General features: G+C 44.5%; 1 protein-coding gene across 1 annotated transcript; it reads right to left on the bottom strand.

Annotated features, from left to right (window-relative positions):
- Nucleotides 1-2,494: 2,494 nt before the first annotated feature.
- CST7 (cystatin F) lies at nt 2,495-24,971 on the bottom strand. Its single transcript, XM_068279585.1, has 4 exons — nt 24,901-24,971; nt 9,240-9,400; nt 4,849-4,965; nt 2,495-2,658 (listed from the first exon to the last, which is right to left on the bottom strand). The coding sequence occupies exons 1-4, from the start codon at nt 24,968-24,970 to the stop codon at nt 2,581-2,583; spliced, it is 426 nt and encodes a 141-aa protein (XP_068135686.1). The 5' UTR covers nt 24,971; the 3' UTR covers nt 2,495-2,580.
- Between the last annotated feature and the right edge of the window lie 563 nt (nt 24,972-25,534).

Raw genomic sequence — 25,534 nt, 5'->3', positions numbered from 1 at the left:
ACGCTCAGCTAATGTTAATGGAGGGGCCAAACTCCACTGGAGCGATTGCGATTAGCAAAATCGCTATCGCAGGACATGTAGCATTATGGTGGCGTTAGCGTTTCTTATATAAACGTTGGCGTAATCGCTCATGAATCGCTACACATAGCCATTTGAGTGCGATTTTAAATGAATGCAAACTGTACATACAGTTATGATACATTGAAAGGACCAATCAGAATTAAAATCACAAATCGCTACACAATCGCCGGCAAAAAGCTTACACTTTTTAAAATCGCTACCAAAATCACCAGAAAACACTCATTAAAAATGCTGGCAATTGCTGTGTGTTTTGGGTCATTGAGGCCTGGAACCCACTATAAATTGCAAACGTGGTGAAGAAATGGTTAGCAGACAACAACATTAAAGTGGACCCAAATTAAAAATACAAGATTTCAGAAATAAAATCTATTTTCTAAATTATAATAATAAATAGCAGCCTTTTTTCAGCTGCATGATGACAAATATAAAATATTTTACATTCATTGGAGGAACCCCTCCCTTTCTTTCATATTGCTGGGACAGAATTCGGCAGACTGGTGGAGGAGATAAAAAACTAAACACAGGCTGCTACTGAGTGATGATGTCACAGGGGAGGCGATCTCAGCTTGTGTGAGATTTCACATAGACGACGCCCCTGTGAGGGAGGGTAGCTGATGACAAACACACCCATGATCTAAAACCTTGTACTAAGCTCAGAAGTAATGGCTGCCACCTGTATAACCCTAGTTATGAAAAGAGAAGGGTGAAAAGCATGCACTGAAATGCTCATAGGCTTGAAGGGGTGTTTATTTTTCTTTGTATGTGTCAGAGTGGTGCAACTAAATATTTTGAATTAAAAAAAAAAAAAGTTTGATTTGGGTCCGCTTCAATGTTTTGGAATAGACCAGCCAGAGTCCTGACTTCAATCCAATTAAGAATCTGTGGAGGGAGCTAAAGATCAGGGTGATGGCAAGAAGACCCTCCAACCTGAAAGACTTGGAGCTCATTGCTAAAGATGAATAGGCAAAAATACCTGTGGAGACATGCAAAAAGCTGGTCTGCAATTATAAGAAGCGTTTGATTGCTGTAATAGCCAATAAAGGCTTTTCTATTGATTATTGAGAAGGGTATGAATAATTTTGGACTGAACACTTTTTACTCAAATGTAAATAAAAGCTGATAATTCTTTTTCCCCACAGTAATGCCTCTTGTATATCATTGTCTTTTGAGAGACACCTATGTCATTTCCCATCAAAAAATTACTTGCTGGTTGAATAAAAGTAACTAAGTCAAAATTTGCCAGGGGTATGAATAATTATGGGCAGCACTGTAAGTCTAAAGCCTGGTACAGACATCCAATTCGGATTCCAAAAATCTGTTCATAGTGTTAAATCTATTGGCCCTCATACTACATGGAGGTGGTAAACATTGGCCAGTCATTAACCAATCAAAATTGGATGTGCGTTATCAGGCTTTAGAGTGCAGCCTGCAGTGTCTGGAGTAAAATGGGAAGAAGTTTACTTTTGTACAGGATTGCTATAATGTTGTTATGTACAGGGAATGAGTGTCCTTAGGCTTCTGTTTATTGCATACCCTTGCTCTGCTTTAAAGGATACCCGAGGTGACATGTGACATGATGAGATAGACATGTGTATGTACAGTGCCTAGCAAACAAATAACTATGCTGCGTTCCTTTTTTTCTTTCTCTGCCTGAAAGAGTTAAATATCAGGTATGTAAGTGGCTGACTCAGTCCTGACTCGGAATTTCTTATCAGTGAGGGTCACACTGTAGCCACTTCCTGTCTGAGTCAGAACTGAGTCAGCCACTTACATACCTGATATTTAACTCTTTCAGGGAGAGAACGAAAAAAAGGAACACAGCATAGTTATGTGTGTGCTAGGCACTGTACATACACGTGTCTATCTCCTCATGTCACTTCGGGTATCCTTTAACTAGGATACTTCAGTACACGTGACCCAATTTTTAAATGTTGATTTCATAGTGCAGACTGTTAATTTTTTTTTTCTTTACTCAGTTTACACTGATTGTTTTGAGGGAGCAAGATGCATGCAGCCTTCAGGTTGTGGGTAATAGTTGTACATGTATGAGCCAGGGTTTATTCAAATATGCTGTAGAGGTAGCCTTGGAAAAAAATGGTTAAACACCTGTCTTAGTTGCCTAATAACCACTGATAACAGCTGAGCACACTTCTGGAAAATCCCTGCGGGCAGAACAGCTCTGCTACCATCAACTAACAATCATCAACAAAGCCCAATAGTACACGACTCCCCCAAGAAAAATGACCCATATGATGAGCAACATTTTGCTCATCATATCGGATATCCATATACTGTACAGTCATCTCTGTTTCCTGGGTGTATACCAGGTTGTTTTAATATAATCTTGGTTACCAGGAGAAGAAAGAGTTCAATAACTTGAACTTATGAAATAGCATTTTTTTTATATAGCGGATGTTCCCTCTCTGTCCCCATCCGACAATACTAAGAATACTGTATACACAAAGATCTTTAGCTCTGAGGTCTTTGACAAACAGGCTCCTAAGAACATTGCAGGACAGTTACATTTTCAGTATTCAGCCAGCTGATCTTCCATACTTCTGAGTAGCACATCAGGATCTGATTGGAGGAAGACAAATGATAAGGTGTCAGAAAAATCTGCAACTTTATAACCAGTGCTGCATTGTTTTTGTAGATGGGGAAGGATACATTAAGCCTGATGCACGAGGTGTTGGTAAATTTGCCGGTATTTCTATGGTAATGCGCTGTGCGCTACTTATGCAAGTCACGTATTGCTTGTAACCATTGCAACCTGTACGTTGCACTAATACCATAACGTGCACTGCTCTCCTAGCGGTGGTACCGGTAAAATTGCAGAGCACTAACTTCACACATCAAATTTACCAGTTCTTTGTGCATCAGGTCCATCATTTCAATGATTCCCTATGAGAGAGTTCACAGCTGTGTGGTTCATTTCCGGACCGCTCGGCAAAGTGGTGCCTATACCATTTTGGAGAAGTTTTGCCTCAATGGAAGGTATAGGAAAACCACTCACAAAATCGCTTTGCAGTGATTGCGTTCACGTTTTTTAAGAATAAACGCAAGGAGTTTTGAATCAGGATGATACCATTTATTGGCTAACTTAGAGATGAGTTAACAGTGAGCTTTCGACTTATAAAAAGCCTTCGTCGGAGTGGTTCCTGACCAAAACTGAAAAACACAGCTTATATACACTGACATACAGAGGAGAAACATTGTTTAGCAAACATAATGTTACTCAGGAAGCTTTCCCAGGCATTTAAGAATAAATACATTGTATTTATTATTTTCTGGGTCAAAGAGTTCACTTCCTGACTTGCGTCAGGGAGTGGAAAAACGCAATCCCTCCACAAAAGCGGTTAGAAAAGCGCTTTTAAAAAAAACGAAACGCCCACCCGTTCGACGGCAGGAGAGGGGGAAAAGAAACGCCTACAAAAATCGAAAATTGCTGGCATTAGCGATTTCGATTTTAGATTTGAACAAGGCCTCAAACAGTGAAGCCTGCAGGGGAACGGGCAGACAGGAGAATGGGAAGGCTCTATAGGACCCAGAGACTTCCCTCTCCTTAGGCAAGTATCTCATTTTTGTTTTAAATTAACCTTCATATTCACTTTAAAGGGAACCTGAAGTTAGAGGTATATAGAGGCTGCCATATTTATTTTCTTTTAAAGGGGAACTGAAGAAAGAGGTATATGGAGGCTGCCATGTTTATTTCCTTTTAAGCAATACCAGTTGCCTGGCAGCCCTGCTGATCCTCTGCCTCTAATACTATTAGCCATAGCCCCTGAACATGCATGCAGCAGATCAGGTGTTTCAGACTTTAACCACTTCAGGATTCCCGCGTACGCATAAGTACACCCCTGAATCCTGAAGCGGTTTCCATGCCGTTACATGTCAGTTCACCGAGGGTGTCTCCGTGAACACCCTGCGAGCCTCCGATCGCGGCTCGTAGGGTAAATGTAAACACGCGGGGAAGATCTTCCCCGCTGTTTACATACATACGGCGCTGCTGCGCAGCAGCGCCGTAGAGGAGATCGGCGATCCCTGGCCAATCAGAAGCCTATCTGAGGCGGCGCAGGACGGATTTCCGTCCTGCGCAGCCCATAATGAAGAGGGGAGGGAGGGAAGGAGGCAGAGGGAGGAATAGCGGTGCGGAGGGGGGGCTTTGAGGAGCCCCCCCCCCCCCCGCTAGGCACAGCAGCGCGGCGGCGATCAGACCCCCCCAGCAGGACATCCCCCTAGTGGGGAAAAAAGCCTGCTATCTGATCTGTGCTGCGGTCTGAAGAGCCCCCGCAGCACAGATCATCCAAACCACCCGAAACCCAGAAGTGGTTAAAGTCAGATCTGACAAGACTAGCTGCATACTTGTTTCTGGTGTTATTCAGATACTACTGCAGAGAAATAGACCAGCAGGGCTGCCAGGCAACTGGTATTGATTAAAAGGAAATAAATATGGCAGCCTCCGTATACCACTTACTTCAGTTCCCCTTTAGAAGGCAGTTGTTGGATGCAAATAAATAGAGTGCTTTCTATCATGGTATGCATATGTAGCATCCCTTTATAAATACAATAATCAGCAAAACACCAGAAAAACTCATGTATAATGTGGCATTGATTTTAAATATATGTATGAAGGTAAATTAAAAGAAAAGCAACTACGGTGCAAATCAAATGTCCTCGTTGTCTCGCCAGGACTGCCGTTTAGTTGAGAACCTTGTGATGCTATTGTCACCTTGCCTGTTAGTACACCATTCCCTTAGTTAGGCCTACCTGTTTCAGTGGTTTTGTCTTTTGGAAGTCACACTCATCCAAATCATCCTTCATTCTCTTATAACAAACTGTCCTTGCTATTTTAGTCTTCAGCATGTATTTTAAACCTTTCACAACCTGCAAGAAAAGTAGGCAAAATCAAGTAACTGTGATTTTCTCTATATAACAGGAGTAAGGCTTGGTTCACACTAGTGATGGGAATTCCAGCTCTTTTAAGAGCATCGGCTCTTCTGGCGCGGCTCCCATTAAAGAGCCAGCTTGTATTGCTCTCAAACGGCTCTTCATTTAATATCAGATGCCACTCAGATATGGAATAAATGTCCCGCCCCGTCTCCATGACAACTCCAGGCTGCTTCTCTGAGTGGAGCAATCCCTCCTGCTCTGCTCCACCCCATACACCCCTACAATCTACAGGAGGAGGACTACATCCCCCGGCATGCCTCAGCGCCCTTTATTACAGAGCAGAGCTGTGTGGGGTGGCTGAGGCATCGGCTCTACTCAGAGTGGGCATCAGCTCCTCCGATTCACGTCAGAGAATCGGCTCTTAGAGCCGGCTCGTTCGCAAACGACCCATCACTAGTTCACACATAAATCTGTACACTTCCATACCTACCAGTCCTGTCAGTTTTGCATCAGTTTTACCTGACAGGATTGGAACTGTACACCTTTTATGTGTGAACACACCCCTACAAAATGGTACAGTCCTGTCAGTCTTGTATCAGTTTTGTGTGTGAGGCTCAGTTCCTACTTGCAATGGATCACGTGCAGCCAGAGGGAGAGATCGGTGTAGTGTCTGCACCGATGGCCAGCTGTGGTTCAGCTGTGGTTCAGCTGGATTGCAAGGCAGCCACATAGCCCAAAATAAATGAAGAGGCGGCACACCACTGGCTGCAAAGATGTGTGTATTGTGAAACAGAAGCACTACGTTACAGACACGCAGTGCTGCTCGGATACCATTTTTCACTATCTGGAACTAATTCGGATCCGGATACCCCTCTATCCGATCCGGGTCGGCTATCTGGATCAAGAATCTTCCAATCCGAAGCGGATATCCGACCCCAGTATCCGGGATATCCGGACGGATTCGGATATCTGGATAGAAAAACCGGAAGTGCCCTTTAAATTGCTTTAAAAAAATTTCTTAAGGGTCAATGAGGCACGTAACATCATTATTTTGCAATGGGGAACATTAATTGATGATGTGGGGACTTAAAATCCCCCCCCCCCCCCCCCCCCAAAAAAAATAGCTGTCAATTAAAATCAGGCCTAGGTTCCAGGCAGCGGTCGTGCAGCCCACATTGTGTCCAAAGTCCAACGTGCAAAGTGCCACGTGCAAACACGTGCAAAGTGCAAACACGTGCAAAGTGCAAACACGTGCAAAGTGCAAACACGTGCAAAGTGCCACTTGCCAAGTGCCACGTGCAAACACCTGCAAAGTGCAAACAAGTGCAAAGTGCAAACACGTGCAAAAGTGCAAAGTGCCACGTGCAAACACATGCAAAGTGCCACGTGCAAAGTGCCATGTTTGCACTTTGCACGTGATTGCACGTGGCACTTGTTTGCACTTTGCACATGTTTGCACGTGGCACTTTGCACGTGTTTGCACCTGTCACTTTGCACTTGTTTGCACTTTGTACGTGGCACGTGTTTGCACGTGGCACTTTGCACGTGGCACATGTTTGCAATTTGCACGTGGCACATGTTTGCAATTTGCACGTGGCACATGTTTGCAATTTGCACGTGGCAGGCAGCAGTTGGCCTGGTGTGTGCACAGCACACACACAGACACATAGCAGCTGCAGCAGCACTGCAGCACACACTCTAAGGCCACATACACACATCAGACCATAGTCTTTTGAAAATGAAAGATCACAGACCAATCTTACCACCCTTCATGTAGTATGAGAGCCAAACTCTACACAGTTTTTCTATGGAGCTGAACTCCACATCAGAAAAAAATCTTTGCAAGATGCTGCACACACAGATGCTGTACAGACACAAAAGATCAGTATCTGCAAAAGATCTGTTCCTGCCAAAAATCCATTCCTGCAAATTGCAATGATAGTCTATGAGATCTGCAGATCATCATACACACATATCATTGCAATTTGCAGGAATGGATTTTTGGCAGGAACAGATCTTTTGCAGATACTGATCTTTTTGTGTCTACACAGTCTTTTCTATGGAGCTGAACTCCACATCAGAAAAAAATCTTTGCAAGATGCTGCACACACAGATGCTGTACAGACACAAAAGATCAGTATCTGCAAAAGATCTGTTCCTGCCAAAAATCCATTCCTGCAAATTGCAATGATAGTCTATGAGATCTGCAGATCATCATACACACATGATTTAACTGACATTCATCTGCAGATCAGATCCACCAGGATGGATTTTCAGATCTGCAGATGATTGCTTGATCTGCAGATGAATGTCAGTTAAATCATGTGTGTATGATGATCTGCAGATCTCATAGACTATCATTGCAATTTGCAGGAATGGATTTTTGGCAGGAACAGATCTTTTGCAGATACTGATCTTTTGTGTCTGTACAGCATCTGTGTGTGCAGCATCTTGCAAAGATTTTTTTTCTGATGTGGAGTTCAGCTCCATAGAAAAGACTGTGTAGAGTATGGCTCTCATACTACATGAAGGGTGGTAAGATTGGTCTGTGATCTTTCATTTTCAAAAGACTATAGTATGATGTGTGTATGAGCCTTAAATGTCACACTATGAGTCTATGACATCAATCAAGCTAATGAACGATTTAACTATAGTGTAGTGATAGTGAAGGGGTTAATCACTGAACAGCTTATCACTGTGTACAGCCCTTGGCCCAGCAGCACTGCAGCACACACTAACTGTCACACTATCAATCAAGCTAATTAACGATTTAACTATAGGAGTAGTGATAGTAGTGAAGGGGTTAATCAATGAACAGCTTTAGGTTTGTAACTGTGTAGGCCACCAGCACTGGAGCATGTCTCTCAGTGTGCATTCAGCAAGCCAGGACGATCTGTCTCATCATGGCAGCCCTCATTATACAGGGGGGCTGGCCAGTATTCCTTTCTGTGATTGGGTGCCAGGGCTTAGGCTGGAAGGCCTCTGATTGGCTCAATGAGGTCAGGTGGTGCCGACCAGGGTTCCCCTCTGTGATTGGTTGCTAGGGCTTCTGCTGGGAGCCCTCCGATTGGCTCAAGGACGTCATCACCTTAGTTACAGTATTTCGGATCCGGATACCCTCAGATATCCGCATGATGCGCCCAACTATACGCAGATAGCTATCCGGATTTGGGCCCAGCTATCCGGGATCTGAATCCGGTCGGGAAGCTGAAAAAGTTCGGATTATCCGGGTTACCCGGATATCCGGAATCCTGATGAGCAGCACTGCATGCAGGTCCTTCATCAGGTGCATTGTTATGCACCTGATGAAGGACCTGCGTGTCCGTAACATGTAGTGCTTGTGTTTCTGGGCTATATCGGAGACCGTGGGAGCAATCCGGTCAAGGCTCGGCACCGGCAAACCTCAGGACACAGTATACCTGGGCAGCTGCTTCCTTGGAACCTTGCATTTGTTGGCATTACCCCAATAGGCTGTATGGGGGATGCATCTGCTTTTCCGGGATTTTCGCATATGCTTACTTCAACAGATTTAATGGATCTGTTGCAGACTGACAAGTGTAAACGGCTCCTACGTAAAATAGGAGCCAGTCGGTTTTGCAGTGAGCTGAGAATGGGTGAAAATTGTCCGTTCTCAGCTCAAGTGGGAAAAGAGCCTAAAGGTGGCCACACACCATACATTTTTTTAAATATATGTTCAATTCAAGTATAGCAATCGATTTTTCTGAAAATCTGACCAATGTACCACACACACACCTTTGTTCAATTTTTCCCCAATCATGAATAAAATAATTGAAAGCTCAGAAAAAACTGATTGGAACTGTACATCAAGTAATTGACAATCCATCACACACACGCACCATACAATTCTGGATAAAGTTGGTCTGAAATTTCCAGTCTCCCCAAAAATAAAAAAAGGAGAAATTCCATCGGATTTATCGATCGAAAACAAAGAAAACCTCTCGATTTTTGGCCACCTTTAGGCCGGTTTCACTCCAGCAGCCAGCATTTTGGATGTGGTGCGATCAGATGTTTACTCTGTAGTAAAAAAAAGGGTAACACAACGCAATAAAAACACTGTGATGTGAAGGGAGAATGAACCAAGCCGTAAAAAAAATGACCAAAAACTGTCAGGACCGGAAAAGAAATGGCATCAGTTTTGTGTGTTTTTTCTAGGGCTTGATTCACACACAAATCTGTACAACGGTCAGAAACTGACAGGACACCTTTTATGTGTGAACCCAGCCTGAGTAACAGTCCAGTATTGCTACCTGTATCATAGCTTTTTCAATCCCCATGTCTTTGAAGAGGAAGGCATCATTGGACATGTTGTTGTAGGCATACACAGTTGTCCTTGCTGCTTTCTTTACCCCAGGGTCATTAGTGCTGATGTTTTTGGGACATCCAGGCTCAGTTGAAGCGGGTCGAATGGCTGCAAAAATAAGAATATTCTGGATAATGCTGAAAAGTCAACAAAAGTGCTTAAAGAGGAACTGTCGCAAAAATCTTAACATTTAAAACGCATACAAATAAGAAGTACATTTCTTCCAGAATAAAATGAGCCATATATTACTTTTCTCCTATGTTGCTGTCACTTACAGTATGTAGTAGAAATATTGCATTACCGACAGGATTTGGGCTAGTCCATCTCTTCATGGGGGATTCTCAGCATGGCCTTTATTCTTTACAAAGACATTCCCTGAAAAAAAGATTTATACAAAGATTCTGGCCACCCTGCTCATCTTATACTTATTTGGCAGTTGTACGGGGGCAGCTGCCGTTCACTAAGTGCTTTTAAAAATAAAGAAAACCCTGAGAACCCCCCCCCAATGAGAAGATGGGCTAGTCCAAAATCTGGCGGTAATGTCAGATTTCTACTACTTGCTGTGAGTGACAGCAACATAGGAGAAAAGCAATTTATGGCTCATTTTACTTTGGAAGAAATGCACTTCTTTGTATATGTTTACATGTATTTAAAATTTTAAGATTTTCGTGACAGAGGTCCTTTAAAGTGTACCTGAAGTGACATGGGGGCTGATCCACGAATTTGCGGCAATATTACCCTTAGTATTCGCGCGGTGTACTGCGTTACACTATTAGCAGGACCCGCTGTACTCGACTAGCGTGACTTGCTATGATAACGTGCGTTACTAACAAACACTAATGTTAGTATCATAGCAGTATTATGTTAATGCTCGTTAATAATGCATGTTACCATAGCAACAGTCACGCTAGGTGAGTACCACAGATCGCGCTAATAGCGTAACTAGTGGAGTGGTGCACAGTGCCGGCAGTAAGGGTAACATTGCGGTGCGATGTCTGTGCATGGCAATATTACCGCAAGTTCATGCATAAAGCCCAGTAAGAGATAAATAAATCCTGCCCACTGTCTCTTGCCCTGTGATCTCAGGCTGACAAGAGAAAAGTGTATGGGATTTACATAAGTTGATTCCATTGCAATACTAATAAGATTGGGAGGAAACTTACAGGCAAGTACCTCCCCCTCTATTCAGAGCCGGCGCTACCATAGAAGCAAAGGAGGCAATTGCCCCAGGGCCCCAGAGCCTGTAGGGGCCCCCAGTGGCTACAAGAGGAAAACATTTTTTTGCAAAAAGACCTTATAGTTTTTGAGAAAATCGATTTTAAAGTTTCAAAGGAAAGAAAAGACACATTTAAAAACCCACCAACTTTAACGGTTAATAGCAAATCTACCTTAAATGCTAGAGACCCTAAATTTGCAGCATATATTAAGGAGATCATTGGGAATAAGAGGAAAAAATTTTTTTTCAAAAAGACCTTATAGTTTTTGAGAAAATCGATTTTAAAGTTTCTAAGGAAAAAGGTATACTTTTAAATGCGGTAAATGTCACTTTTAGTAGCAAACCTAACGGTAGTGTAATTTTACATGTATCAAAAGAAAGAGCAATACATTTCCTGACGGGGTTTCCAGGGGGTCCATATGCAGCCGCAGCGCTTTGGCCATGGATCGCTATACAGCCGCAATATGGCTGTATGAAGATCCCTGGCATTTTTTCCTATTATCCCAATTTTTTTTTTATGTTTTAGAGTGTGGGAATTTTTTTTTTTTAATTATGTGGGGTTCCCCCTCCTGAAACTTTTTAATCCCTTGTCCCCCATGCAAGCTGGGATAGCCAGAATGTGGAGCTCCGACCGATTGGGGCTTCACACCCTGACTATACCAGCTGCAAAAAAAGGTCCCTTAATGCCGACTTTTGTTCCAGAGTATCTGTTGGGGGGCCCCCAGGTTTATTTTGCCCTGGGGCCTCATTGTTGCTTAAACCGGCCCTGCCTCTGAGGCCACCCAATGATTAAACGCTTTTCTGGTGACTACAGAATCTCATTTAACAATGCAGACACAAACAGTCATCTGTCTCCATGTGTAGTAATGTAGACATGCACTCTTCACAGCATCCACTATTCAGCAGGACTGCCAAGCAACTGGTACAGTTTAAAAGGAAAAAAATATGGCAGCCTCCATATACTTCTTACTCCAGGTTCCATTTAAAGTGGACCCAAATTAAAAATACAAGATTTCAGAAATAAAATCTATTTTCTAACTTCTAATAATAAATAGCAGCCCTTTTTTCAGCTGCATGATGACAAATATAAAATATTTTACATTTATTGGAGGAACCCCTCCCTTCCTTTCATATTGCCAGGACAGAATCCAGCAGACTGGTGGAGGAGATAAAACAAAAACACAGGCTGCTACTGACAGGGGCGTAACTAGTCCCCACCGGGCTCCCCAGCAGATTTTCTGAGCGGGCCCCCCCCCCCCCCCCCGGGGCCCGCTCGCGGCCGTTTTGTGGGTGCTGGAGGGGTGGCAGCATGAGGGGAAAGCCTTGCCCACAGTCGGCGGGGAGAGGGGTAGTTCCCCCCTCTCCCTCACCTCGGGGCTCTCCCCTCTGCGCTCCCCTCCAGCTCGTAAGTGTCTGTGGGGCTGTGGTGGGCAGCGAGCGGCGGGCAGATACATACCTGCTTCCGTGCGTTCCATCGGAGACTTCTCCCTCTAGCGGCTGACGTCACTTCCGGAAGTGACGTCAGCCGCTAGAGGGAGAAGTCTCCGATGGAACGCACGGAAGCAGGTATGTATCTGCCCGCCGCTCGCTGCCCACCACAGCCCCACAGACACTTACGAGCTGGAGGGGAGCGCAGAGGGGAGAGCCCCGAGGTGAGGGAGAGGGGGGAACTACCCCTCTCCCCGCCGACTGTGGGCAAGGCTTTCCCCTCATGCTGCCACCCCTCCAGCACCCACAAAACGGCCCCGAGCGGGCCCCAGGGGGGGGGCCGGGCCCCCCCGCGGGCGCAGGGGCTGCAGGGCCTATTCCTACGCCCCTGGCTACTGATGATGTCACAGGGGAGGTAATCTCAGCTTGTGTAAAGCTACGTACACACATGCGACAACGATCGTTCATTGTGAACGACGAACAAACTTTTAATTGACGAAAGAATGACCTAAGTAAACTTAGTTTTTAAAAGTGTGTAACGATCTGATCATTAGAACGAACGTTACATCACGTAAAGCAACTATTGCGCTTGTGCATAAAAATGAAAAGTTCCATGGAGAAATAGCGAAATGCGCATGTCAAGCCTAGTACGAATGACCGTTTCCAACGATGTACTACTTTTGCAAATGATCGTCGTTGGAAAAAATCCGCCAAGCTAGATTGTTCATTTTTAACGATCTAGCTCGTCCGTCGTTAGACTTAATGGTCGTTGGCTGCTTTTTTTAAAACAATCGTCGTTTAAAACGATCGGGGAACGTTCATTTCAAACGACTATAGTCGCATGTGTGTACGCACCTTAAGATTTCACATAGATGATGCCCCTGTGAGGGAGAGTAGCTGATGACAAACACACCCATGATCTAAAACCTCCTACTAAGCTCAGAAGTAATGGCTGCCACCTGTATAACCCTAGTTATGAAAAGAGAAAGGTGAAAAGCATGCACTGAAATGCTTATAGGCTTGAAGGAGTGTTTATTTATCTTTGTATGTGTCAGAGTGGTGCAACTAAATATTTTGAAATAAACAAATCTTTGGTTTGGGTCCGCTTTAATTCTGCCCAGCCAACTTATTGGTGTCATGCGCAGCCATAGCAAGAGAGGAACATCATACATTTTACACTGAGGAAGCTTCTATTAGGTTATTATGAGGTAGAGTACCTTACAGCAGAATTACAATAAAAACTCTTTATCTTGTTTTTCCATGTCCACAAGTAATGTCATCTGTGTAAATATCATAACCCCTCAGCTCACAGCATTGCTAGGAGCTGCCATTACATGTATATTGTATCATCAAATTTATTTAGAAATCAGTGTGAGGGGCAGGGCAGTTTCTAGACTAAATTGCTCCCAGGGCGAGTGCGTAAAAATTGTAAAAATAGATGTCCCCAGTATAGGTTAGCCAGGTATAGTTGCTCCAGTATAGGCTAGCCAGGTATAGGTGCCCCACTTTTAGGTTAGCCAAGTATAGGTTCGGGGGGGAGGGGGGACAGCGGGCACTAAGGGACTCAGCCACGGGGCGGAGGGCCTGACTCCTCCCTCTCCTCAGGACCCCTTCCATGCCTCCCCCTTCATTGCAGGAATTTATGGGCAGTGGTAGCTACCTTTTACTCACTTTCTGGGCTCCATGCGTATAACGGGAGCTGCAGATGGCTGCTGAAAATCCTATATACGCAAAATGGAGACAGTTGAGAGGGGTGAGAGGCAGCGGGGAAGGCACTTCTTGGCTTGGCTGTCCACATGTAGGCATATTGCTTTCTGGCTGAACAAAGTCCAAAAAATTGTCAGTATTTCCTGGCAAGAACCTGAAGTGGCTAGACCTAGTTCTAATTTTTTATTTCATCAGTCCACTACTACAAAAGTTTTGGGATAGTGTTCTGTGGACTGATGAAACAAAATTATAGCAGTGATCCATGGGCCCAAACAGTTCTGTTTGGAGGAGGAAGAACAAGGCCTATGAAGAAAGGAACACCTTGCCTACTGTGAAGCATGGCAGGGGGGGTCAATCATGCTTTGGGGCCGTTTTGCTTCTGCAGGTACAGGGAAGCTTCAGCGTGTGCAAGGTACCATGAATTCTCTTCAGTACTAGGAGATATTAGAAGAAAATGTGATGCAGTCCGTCACAAACCTGAGGCTTGGGAGACGTGGACCTTTCAACAGGACATTGATCCCAAGCATACCTCCAAGTCCACAAGAGCATGGTTGCAGATTAAAGGCTGGAACATTTTGGAGTGGCCATCGCAGTCACCAGACTTAAATCCGATTGAGAACCTCTGATGGGACTTAAAGAAAGCAGTTGCAGCGCGCAAGCCTAAAGGGGCCCATACACTTACCGATTTTCCCGCCGATATAAAGCCAATTCGATCACTGTGATCGAATTGGCTGTGAAATCGTTGCGCAAACGCTGACCGAACGATCGATTTCCGTCCAAAATCGATCATTCCTGTTGATTCCCGTCGTTCCTGTCCGTGCGGAAGATTTTGCTCGATTGCCGGCGGGTCGGGAGTGCGCCGATAGCGCCGTTCGAATGCCCGACACATGCGGCAATACATTACCTGATCCGGCAGGCGCGAGTCCCTGCTGCTTCTTCTCTGCGCTGGGCTCTGAGTCCGGCAGGCTTCACTTCTTCCTGTCCCAGCAGGAAGTTTAAACAGTAGAGCGCCCTCTACTGTTTAAACTTCCCCGGACAGGAAGTAAAGTGAAGCTGGGAGCCCGGGGAGTGGCGGCAGCAGCAGCTTCACCGATGGTGAATCGATTTCATGCTGAAATTGATTCACAATCTGTTTGCAGTAAAGGCAGCCATACGATCCCTCTCTGATCAGATCCGATCAGAGAGGGATCTATCTGTTGGTCTATCTGATGGCAAATCGCCCAGGGTATGGCCACCTTAAGAATGTGACTGAACTGGAGGCTTTTGCCCATGAAGAATTAGTTAAGACACCCGTAGATCGCTGCAAGACACTTGTGTCAAGCTATGCTTCACATTTAAAAGCTGTTATAACTGGAAAAGGATGTTGTACTAAGTACTAAGAATGAACGTCACTTGGGGGTTGAATAAAACTGATATTGATGTGAGCACTGAAAAGACATTTGAGGTTATTTCATTACAAATGTTGTTATATTTGTCCGACTTACAAGTGCCTCTTTGATTTAATTGTAAACAAAATGACTGAAATGATCAAAATCAATGTCAAACTGGACAAAACACAATTTCAGTGGGGGTTGAATAATTTTGAACACAACAGTAAATCTGCCCCAGTGGGCTTATAACCGTTTCCCACTTTATCGCCATCTAAAAAGTGCTTTGACGGAAAGACTCAGTAGATAAGTGGAACCAGAAGTTGAAAAGCAATATATACAACACATGATTGTATCACATTTTTATGATAGTAAAAGGGGAAAAGCATTCTGAGTGAAGATACAAGATCTTTGCTAATGAGATTATGCAGAAACAGTGGCGGTTCAACAGGATTTCACAAGATGCTTCCTGTAACAGCAGGCCTCTATGTTCCTCAGATTTTATAATGTGCACAAAGAATTTCTCATGAATGATTGGTCAAGTTTCCTCAAAAGTGATACTAGCTCATCTCCAAAGCAATCGGGCAGGTTTTACCAGGATCTAACGTAAGGAGACAGCTTTCTGGTCCTCTTAAAATTAAACTGTGAAAAAAGTGTCTATATAATAATAATAATAATAATAATAATAAAAAAAAAAAAAAGACTCCGCTAGAATTTTTTGGTGGAGAAAGGTGGGGGACTAGCTGTAGGTTAAAAGACTACTATCACGAAAAAATTTTAAATACATATAAACACATAAATAAGAAGTATGTTTATTCCAGGGTAAAATGCACTATAAATTACTTTTCTCCTACGTTCCTGTCACTTACAGTAGTTAGTAGAAATCTGACGGAACTGACAGGTCTTTGAGTACTTTGAGTAGTCCATCTCCTCATGGGGGGGTTCTTAGTATTTCATTTAGGCTTTGTTCACATCTAAAAATCAAAATTGCTTGCGGCCGTGATTTGCGTTTTAGCGTTATTCCCCCCCCCCCCCCCCCCCCCCAACAGCGCTCCACTGCGCTTTTTTTGTGTTAAGCACTTTTACAAAGCGATTTTTTTTCACTTCCTGACGCAAGTTGGGAAGTGAACTCTTTGACCCGGAAAAGAATAAGTACAATTTAATCATAAATGCGCAAACACAAATCTCTTTATCTGGCGATTGTGAGCGTTTTGAGTTTTTCCTATACCTTCCATTGTAGCAAAATCGCCCTGAAAATGGTACAGGCAGCGCTTTGCTGAGCGGAAAGCGGACGCAAAGGGCTGATATGAACTATTCCATAAGAAATCATTGCAGAAGCGATTTCATGGCATTTTTAAAAATCGCCAGCGCTTTTAAAAAAAAATTGCAAAACGTCCTAGGTGTGAACAAGCCCTTATTATTTACAAATGCACTTCCCTGGAGAGATTCTATACAAAGATGCGGGCCGCCCCCCTACCAGTCTTCACACTGTTCTGGCAGATGGACTGAGCAACTGCAGCTCACCAAGTTCTTTTGAGAGTAAAGAAAATCTTGAGAATCCCCCATGAGAAGATGGACTAGTCCAAAACCTGTTGGTTCTGTCACATTTCTAATACTTACTGTATGTGACAGCAACATAGGAGACAAGTAATTTATAGCACATTTTGCTCTGGGAGAAATACACTTTCTATTTATGTGCTTTCATTTTAAATGTAACAATTTTTTGTGACCACTAGTGACCAGGCTATTTTTTACAAATTAGGCCACTGCAGCTTTAAGGGCTCGCTGCAGGGCCGTACAACTCAGCACACATGTTATCCCCCCCCCCCCTTTCTGCCCACCAACAGAGCTTTCTGTTGGTGGACTCTGATTGCTGCCGGCATGTTTGCCATAAATCGCAGCACTGTACATTGTAAATAGATGGCGGTTTCACCACCTAACAGTCTCCCAGCGGCGATCGCCGAGGGTGTTAGACATGGGGTGCCTGGTGGCGCTCAGGGCCCTGTAGCAATTGCCCAGTAGCCGCTATGGAATCACTAGCCCTGCAAACACAGGTACTGGACGATAATACATGATCGTTCTATTTAAAACCTTTGTTCATGGCTAGTTATGTACTTCTGGATCCTCAGTTTTCACCTTCCACTAATGATCCCATCTCAAGACCACCGTGACATCAGTGGATTCAAACATGCCATGTCGTCGCTAGTCCTTATTCGTCGCAATGCACATTATCGTCAATGATCACTCATCAGCCTATGTATGTAGGTTTAGGCTGTATCAGAATGTCTGGGGGTGTGCATTGGTTTGGTCCCTGTACCCCTATTCCTACTCGCATTACAATGTGCTGCTGATCATTCTATTATGTTCCTCAGTTGTGTTTACAGAGCAACTTTACTAAATATAATGTAATTAATAAAATTGCTTTTTTTTTTTTTTCTTTTTTTTTTTTTTTTTTTTTAATATTACTTGTCAGTGTTTGCTCACTGTAACATCTTATCTTACTCTGATTTACAATCAGAAATTTATCACTAGCGGAACATCTTTAGAGCTGGCAGGAACTTCACTGCAGAATGTTGGTTTAGGCTACTTGCACACCAAGACGTTGCGTTAGGTGCTACGTTAAGGTCGCATAACGTGCACCTAACGCAAGGCCTGGTGCTCTTCGATGTGGACGTCAGAGAGAGCCGCGTTGTGCAGCTCACTCTGGTGTCCGTGATGCCGTGATGTGTACTCTTGGACGCATGCGGCATCACGTGGTCCCGCCGGCCAATCGCCGCACAGAGCGGCCGCACCAGGAAGTAAACACTGCACGTCACAACGTGCAGTGAATATTAATTAGCCATGTGCCTGGCCACTCTCCGCTCCTCCCCAACATGACTGAGCATGTGCAAACAGTCTAACGCGGCTTAAGCCGGTGTAACGCTATAGTATGCTGCACTTTCGGAAGAACGTGCAGCGTTACATGTAACGCAACGTGGGCAGTGTGAACAGCCCACTTGTGTTACATTGGGTGCGTTGGGGGAGCGTTACAGGCTGCACTAACGTGCGCCTGTAACGTCTTAGTGTGTAAGCAGCCTTAGGGCTGGTGCACACCAAAACCCGCTAGCAGATCCGCAAAACGCTAGCAGATTTTTAAACGCTTTTTTTTATTTTTATGAGGCGTTTTGCTAGCGTTTTGCGGATTGCTGCTGCGGTTTTCAGTATAGTAGATTTCATATATTGTTACAGTAAAGCTGTTACTGAACAGCTTCTGTAACAAAAACGCCTGCAAAACCGCTCTGAAGTGCCGTTTTTCAGAGCGGTTTGCGTTTTTCCTATACTTAACATTGAGGCAGAAACGCATCCGCAATCCAAAAAATGCCTCACCCAGGCATTTTTCGTTTCTGCAAAACGCCTGCCACTCTGGTGTGCACCACCCCATTGAGATACATTGACCAAGCAGATCCGCAGCCGCAAGCGGATCTGAAAACGCCCAAAAAGCCGCTCGGTGTGCACCAGCCCTGACTGTGTGTACCAAAGCCAGCAGAAATAACATCTGGTCTCCCAGAGTGCTCTTCCACATAACTAAACAGACTAGGCTAAACCTCACTGGGAGACCAGGGCTACTACATACATATATACAGCAAGAGATGGATATAGGAAGTGTTTCTAATACTGAGACCAGTGAAGTATCCTGAATAATTTACTAAATTCTACTTTATGTCACCGAAGTTCCTCTTAAAGACACCAAAGTTCCCTTTGCCATTCCCACTTTAGTCTGTCTAGTGAAAAGAAGAAAGTTGAGGCCCTGGAGCAACAACTTTCCTTCATGGCAAAAAAAAAATTACTCGTAACTAGTGATGGTGATGAGATGCAAATAATTTCTTCTAAAACTCAAATTTCTTGCAAATGATATGAAGCTTGAAATTTAAATAACTTCCTGTCATTTTTTATTGATCCAAGTTGCATATTATTTACATGAAATGTGAATGTTAGGAGGAATTATTCGCATCTCATTGATAAACCCTACAGTCATAACTCTACAAAGCGGCTGGGTAATGCTAGCTAACCGGCCTCACCGGATAGGAAATGGTGGAGTCTCTGACCCCTCTGACTATTTGTACATCTTCAGCTTATACTGTCACAATCAGCAGCAGAGTTTTACAGAGGAAACCACATGATATTGCAGACTGAATTACTCACAACTGAAACTGAGGCTCACTGTGTGTATATCACTGTTTCTATCTAGGTCTTCTATTTTTATAATTACCAGTACAAATATCATATATGGTTCATAGTTACGTTAGGACTTTTACCAGGGATTTATTGTTGATCTTAAAGGGAAGGTTCACGGTCCCTGAAAAAAAAACAAAAATGCTTATCCACTTACCTCGCTTCCTCCAGCCCTTGGCAGGCAGGACATGCCCTCGACGCAGCTCCGCAGGCTCCCGGTCTCCTCCGGTGGTGCACCCGACCTGGCCAGGCCGGCTGCCAGGTCGGGCTCTTCTGCGCTCTAAAATGCGCCTCACGGCGGCACAGTACAGCCCGGAGGACGTCCGATGACGTCAGCGCGCCGCTGTGAGGCGCATTTTGGAGCGCACAAGAGCCCGACCTGGCAGCACGTCCTGCCTGCCACGGGCTGGAGGAAGCCCCAGGTAAGTGGATAAGCATTTTTATTTTTTTTTCAGGGACCGTGAACCTTCCCTTTAAGTCAACTAATTCCAAGCTGCACACAATTGCATTAAAGGAAACCCAAGTAGAGAGGCGTATGGAGGCTGCCATATTTAGTTCCTAGTAAACAATACCAGTTGCCTGGCAGTCCTCCTGATCCTGTGTTTCTAATACTTTTAGGCTGGTTTCACACCAGGACGTTGCGTTTTAGGGGACGTTATGGTCGCACAACGTGCCCCTAACGCAACGCCTGCTGCTCTCTGCTTTGGACATCAGAGTGAGCCGCGTTGTTCGGCTCACTCTGGCGTCCGTGATGCGCACTCTTGGACGCATGCGGCATCACGTGGTCCCGCCGGCCAATTGCCGCACAGAGCAGCCTCTCCAGGAAGTAAACACTGCACGTCACTGAGTGAAGTGAATATTAATTAGCCATGTGCCTGGCCGCTCTCCGCTCCTCCCCAACGTTACTGAGCATGTACAAGCAGTCTAACGCGGCTCTGCCGCTTATAAAGTACTGCATGCAGTACATTATATTATGGCGCAGCGTTACACTGTAACGCAACGTGGGCACTGTGAACAGCCCATTGATTTTTCATTGCTGTGCAGTGGGGTGCGTTACAGGCTGCTCTAACGTGCGCCTGTAACGTCCCACTGTGAAACCAGCCTTAGACATAGACCCTGAACAAGCGTGCAGCAGATCAAGTACTCTGACTTAGGTTTCACTGGATTAGCCATATGCTTGTTCCAGGGTTTTGACTCAGACACTACTTATGCCAGAAGATCAACAGGGCTGTCAGGCAACTTGCATTGTTTACAAGGAAATAAATCAATATGGCAACCTCCATATCCCTCTCACCTCAGGTTCCCTTTAACGCTAGGTCTACCATAGGTCATTGCGGTGCTGCTGTGTTATAGTCTTATAACGCAGCTTACCGCACTGCAATAAGAAGTCTATGCAACGTCTCATCGTCTAATCTCATTGTGCATCGCGGTCAGTGAAATAGCATAGTTTACTATAATCTATTGGAAACTGGGTGCCATTCACCCAATCACGTTAGTCTACTTTAGGGGACCTAGCAGGAAACCTCATAGGGAAATTACACTAACGCCAGAGAGCCCCATGGACCTCCATGGCTTTAGGCTTGATTCACACTGTGTGTTTTATAACAATGGTTAATTTGCATATATTCAGCAGTGGTGCCTGGGAGACATCTCGAGCTCACTCCAACCTGAATTATCGCAAATTCTTTCTGTTTTAGGAAAGCAAACTTTTGTTTTATAATGAGTGGGAACTGCAATGGAGACTGGACAATGACTTTAAAGGATACCACAACTGAAATGTGACATAATGAGATAGACATGTGTATGTACAGTGCCTAGTACACAAATATCTATGCTGTGTTCCTTTTTTTCTTTCTCTGCCTGAAAGAGTTAAATATCAGGTATGTAAGTGGCTGACTCAGTCCTGACTCAGACAGGAAGTGACTACAGTGTGCCCGTCACTGAAAAGAAATTCCAACTATAAAACACTTTCCTAGCAGAAAATGGCTTCTGAGAGCAAGAAAGAGGTAAAAAAAGGGGAATTTCTTATCAGTGAAGGTCACACTGTAGTCACTTCCTGTCTGAGTCAGGACTGAGTCAGCCACTTACATACCTGATATTTAACTCTTTCAGGCAGAGAAAGAAAAAAAGGAACACAGACATGTGTATGTACAGTGCCTAGTACACAAATATCTATGCTATCTCATTATGTCACATTTCAGTTGTGGTATCCTTTAATTCAAAGCCTGCATGCAGCAAGTTACAATAACATGATCTGTTACAATGCAGAAGTGTGAAAAGCTCCATAGAATAGTATGGGCATTGAGTTGACATACAGAATTATTCTGTATGTCTTTCACACTATGGCGGTGCAATGGCCATAGTGTGAAAGGGCCCTTAAAGGATACGTCCAGGGTAAAAAAAACAAAAATCAGACAGAGGTGCCGAGTGTTGTTTGTTTTGCTAGATGCTGTAACTCCTTTTTCTATTGCCTGAGGAAGCGGGCACTGAACTGTGAAACGCGTTGCTTTCTTTTATCTGGAGTTCGTTAATAAATAGACTTAATGTACAGTCGTGTTGTGTCTGCTTGGAGGAGGTAAGTCCACCACTGCCTCCTCTAATTACCAAATTTTTGGCTTTTAAGCTCCTTTCAAACCCCTTTTATCCTTTTGGCGCCTCTGTTCTCTCCTATATAAAAACAAAAATCCACTCACCTGGGGCTTCCTCCAGCCCCTGGCAGCCGTCTTGTGCCCTCGCCGCAGCTCCGCTGGCTCCCGGCCTCCTCGGCTTCCGGGTCAGCTTCTTCTGCACTACACTGCTAATGTCATCAGGACTGTACTGCGCAGGCACCGTAGTTCTGCATCTGCGCAGTGCTGATGATGTCAGCGGTGGAGCGCAAAAGAAGCCGACCTGGTGAGGTCGGCTTCTGCAGCGGAGAAGTTCGGGAGCCACCGAAGCTGCGGCGAGGGCACAGGATGGCTGCCAGGGGCTGGAGGAAACCCCAGGTAAGTGGATTTTTGTTTTATCCTTTAAAGGAGAACTGTAGTGAGAGGGATATGGAGGCTGCCATATTTATTTCCTTTTAAGCAATACCAGTTGCCTAGCAGCCATGATGGTCTATTTGCCTAAAGAAGTGTCTGAATCACACCAGAAACAAGCATGCAGCTAATCTTGTCATATCTGTCTAAATTTGTCAGAAACACCTGATCTGCTGCATGCTTGTTCAGGGCCTATGGCTGAAAGTATTAGAGGCAGAGGATTAGCTGAATAGCCAGGCAACTGGTATTGCTTAAAAGGAAATAAATATGGCAGCCTCCATATACCTCTCACTACAGTTCTCCTTTAAAGAGAGAGCCTGACGTGGGGCTCTAAAGAGAAGGGGGGGGGGGGGGGGGGAGTGGCTACCTGATCCGCAGTGCTGAGCAGATCAGGTAGCAGCAAAAAACGCCAATCCTGTGAATGCACTAACCTATGAAGGTAGCAGAGATGTGCAGACACAGAGCAGGCACTAACCTGTGAAGGTAGCAGAGCTGTGCAGACACAGAGCATGCACTAAACCTATGTAGGAAGCAGAGATGTGCAGACACAGAGCATGCACTTAACTGTGAAGGTAGCAGAGCTGTGCAGACACAGAGCATGCACTAAACCTTAGAAGGTGGCAGAGATGCGCAGACACAGAGCATGCACTAACCTATGAAGGTAGCAGAGCTGTGCAGACACTGCGCATCTCTGCTACCTTCATAGGTTTAGTGCATGCTCTGTGTCTGCACAGCTCTGCTACCTTCACAGTCAGGGCTCGTTTCCACTATCGCGAATCTGCATGCGTCCAACGCATGCAGATCCGCACATGTAATACAAGTGGATGGGCCTGTTTCCACTGTAGCGTTGTTGAGGTGCGTTTTTTTCAGCGTGAAAAAAACGCACAAAGGAGCCAACGATTTCGCCTGCGTCGGGAATCCGTGCGAATCGCCGCTAATGTATTTAATAGTAAAAACGCATGCGTTTGTTACATGCGTTTTTACCCGCGATTTCGCGTGCGATTTCGCACCTTTTTCAATTTTATTTAGCCCTGGCAGTGTCATGGTTAATTTCGCATGGCACCCTGCCATGCGAAATCGCAGGCGAAATCGCGGGTAAAAACGCATGTGGAAACGCATCCGCATGCGTTTTTACAAGCGTCGGAATGCGGCCGAAATCGCGTCGCAACAGTGGAAACAAGCCCTTAAGTGCATGCTCTGTGTCTGCACATCTCTGCCACCTTCATAGGTTAGTGCATGCTCTGTGTCTGCACGTCTCTGCTTCCTACATAGGTTTAGTGCATGCTCTGTGTCTGCGCATCTCTGCTACCTTCATAGGTTAGTGCATGCTTTGACACAGAGCATGCACTAACCTATGAAGGTAGCAGAGCTGTGCAGACACAGAGCATGCACTAACCTATGAAGGTAGCAGAGCTGTGCAGACACAGAGCATGCACTTAGGGATTGGTCACACCTAAAGCGTTTTGAGATTTTTTTTTTTAGCACCGTCGATTTTTAAAAATGCCCTGAAATCGCTAGTGCAATTATTCCTTATGGGACAGTTCATGTTAGCGCGTTTCGTCCGCTTTCCGCTCCACAAAGTTCTGCATGTACCATTTTTGGGGGCGATTTTGCTACAATGGAAGGTATAAGAAAAGCGCATAACGCTCACAAATTGCTTTATCTGGTGACGGTGTTCGCACTTTTATGAATAAATACATTGTATTTATTAATACAATACTGAAGTCAGGAAGTGAAAAAAACGGAATTGTTCTGCAAAAGTGCTTACAAAAGCGCAAAGCTCCCAACTGTCCCTTTTTTGGAGGGACAGTTCCTCTTTGGGAACCCCGTCCCTCTGTCCCTCTTTCCTCCTCATTTGTCCCTCTTTCAGGACTATTTGTCCCTCTCTCTATATAAATATGGGTATTTCTCTACTGAACAATGTGTTTGATTGACACAAAGTGTATTCCCATTCCATCTAATTTTCGAATGTTAATATGAAGGAAAATGAAACGACACTGGTCCTTTTAATCTTTGTTCAGTTATAAAACAACAGATCTTTCTTATGAAATATTCATGGTATTCACGACTAGGGGTGTTCCTGGGGGGGGTGATCGGGGTGTGGCAGGCACGCGTGGCTTAAGGGCCCATTCACACTTCAGCGTTTTGCCGGCAATTTCGGCAAACCGCTCAAGCGCTCATGCTTTTCAAAGCGCTAGGGTAATAAAAGTCTATGGGCCCGTTCTCATTTGGGCGATTTGCACTAATCGCCACAAATCGCCATTTTCAGGCAATTTGCGCTAATCGCCACAAATCGCCATTTTCAGGTGATTTCCCGGCAATCGCGCTTTAGTGCTATACAAGCGCAAAACGCAATCGCCAGGTGTGAATGGTGATTTTTTAATCACCAAAAAACGCCAGGGCAAAACGCTAGCAAAAACCGCTAGCGTTTTGCGATCAGCAAGTGTGAATGGGCCCTGAGTGTCCCTCTTTCTTATCTCAGAAAGTTGGTAGGTATGAAAGCTCTTTATACAAAATCATAGCCGGGGGGAACATAAAAAAAAAAAAAAAAAAAAAAAAAAAAAAAAAAAAACGCTGGCATCAGTGTTTTTGATTTTAGATGTTAACAAACTCTTACCCATGAAGGTAGCAAAGATGTGCAGACACAACACATGCACTTACCCATGAAGGTAGCAGCTTGAGTGCTGGTTCCTAAAATAAACAGAATGGCCAGGCTCCACCAAACCCACATGCTGTCCACTTCAGAGGATGATGAGAAGTAAGCAGTGAAGGGAGTTAGTAAACCTCTCACAGGAAGATGGGTGTTTTGTCAGTGGAAACATGATTGGCGAAAGAAGTTTTTTTTTTTTTTTTTAAACTTGTTTAATGACTGTGCTCTTCCTGTTGCAAGCAATGTGTTAGTAACCACTCAGAGGCTATTAGTTCACACAGTCACAAGTGCAAAATTTATCTCACATACGGTATACACTTTTTAAAAGATCAGTATTTTAGATATGTAGATCAGTAGCATACAGAGTCACTGGCCTCAGTGCAAATGTTACACTGGTCCTCTAACCCAGCACTGTATGTATAATAACCACGTGATACAGAACACCAAGGACAGCCACTATGTGAGAGATATAAGCAGAGGTAAGGAATGGTTTGTTAATTATAAGCACACATAGCGATAGTCATTAGCACTATTGCACCAGCAATGAGCTTAATGCAGTGAATGGAGGATATATACCTGTGTGAGTCCTGGAGATAAATGTAATATATAGTATATGACTCCAGGGATGGGTCCTGGATAACTGAT

Source organism: Hyperolius riggenbachi, chromosome 4 (genome assembly GCF_040937935.1).
Source record: "Hyperolius riggenbachi isolate aHypRig1 chromosome 4, aHypRig1.pri, whole genome shotgun sequence".
NCBI classification, from domain to species: Eukaryota; Metazoa; Chordata; class Amphibia; order Anura; family Hyperoliidae; genus Hyperolius; species Hyperolius riggenbachi.
Note: the sequence above shows the minus strand (reverse complement) of the source record. Positions and strands in the feature narration are given on the sequence as shown.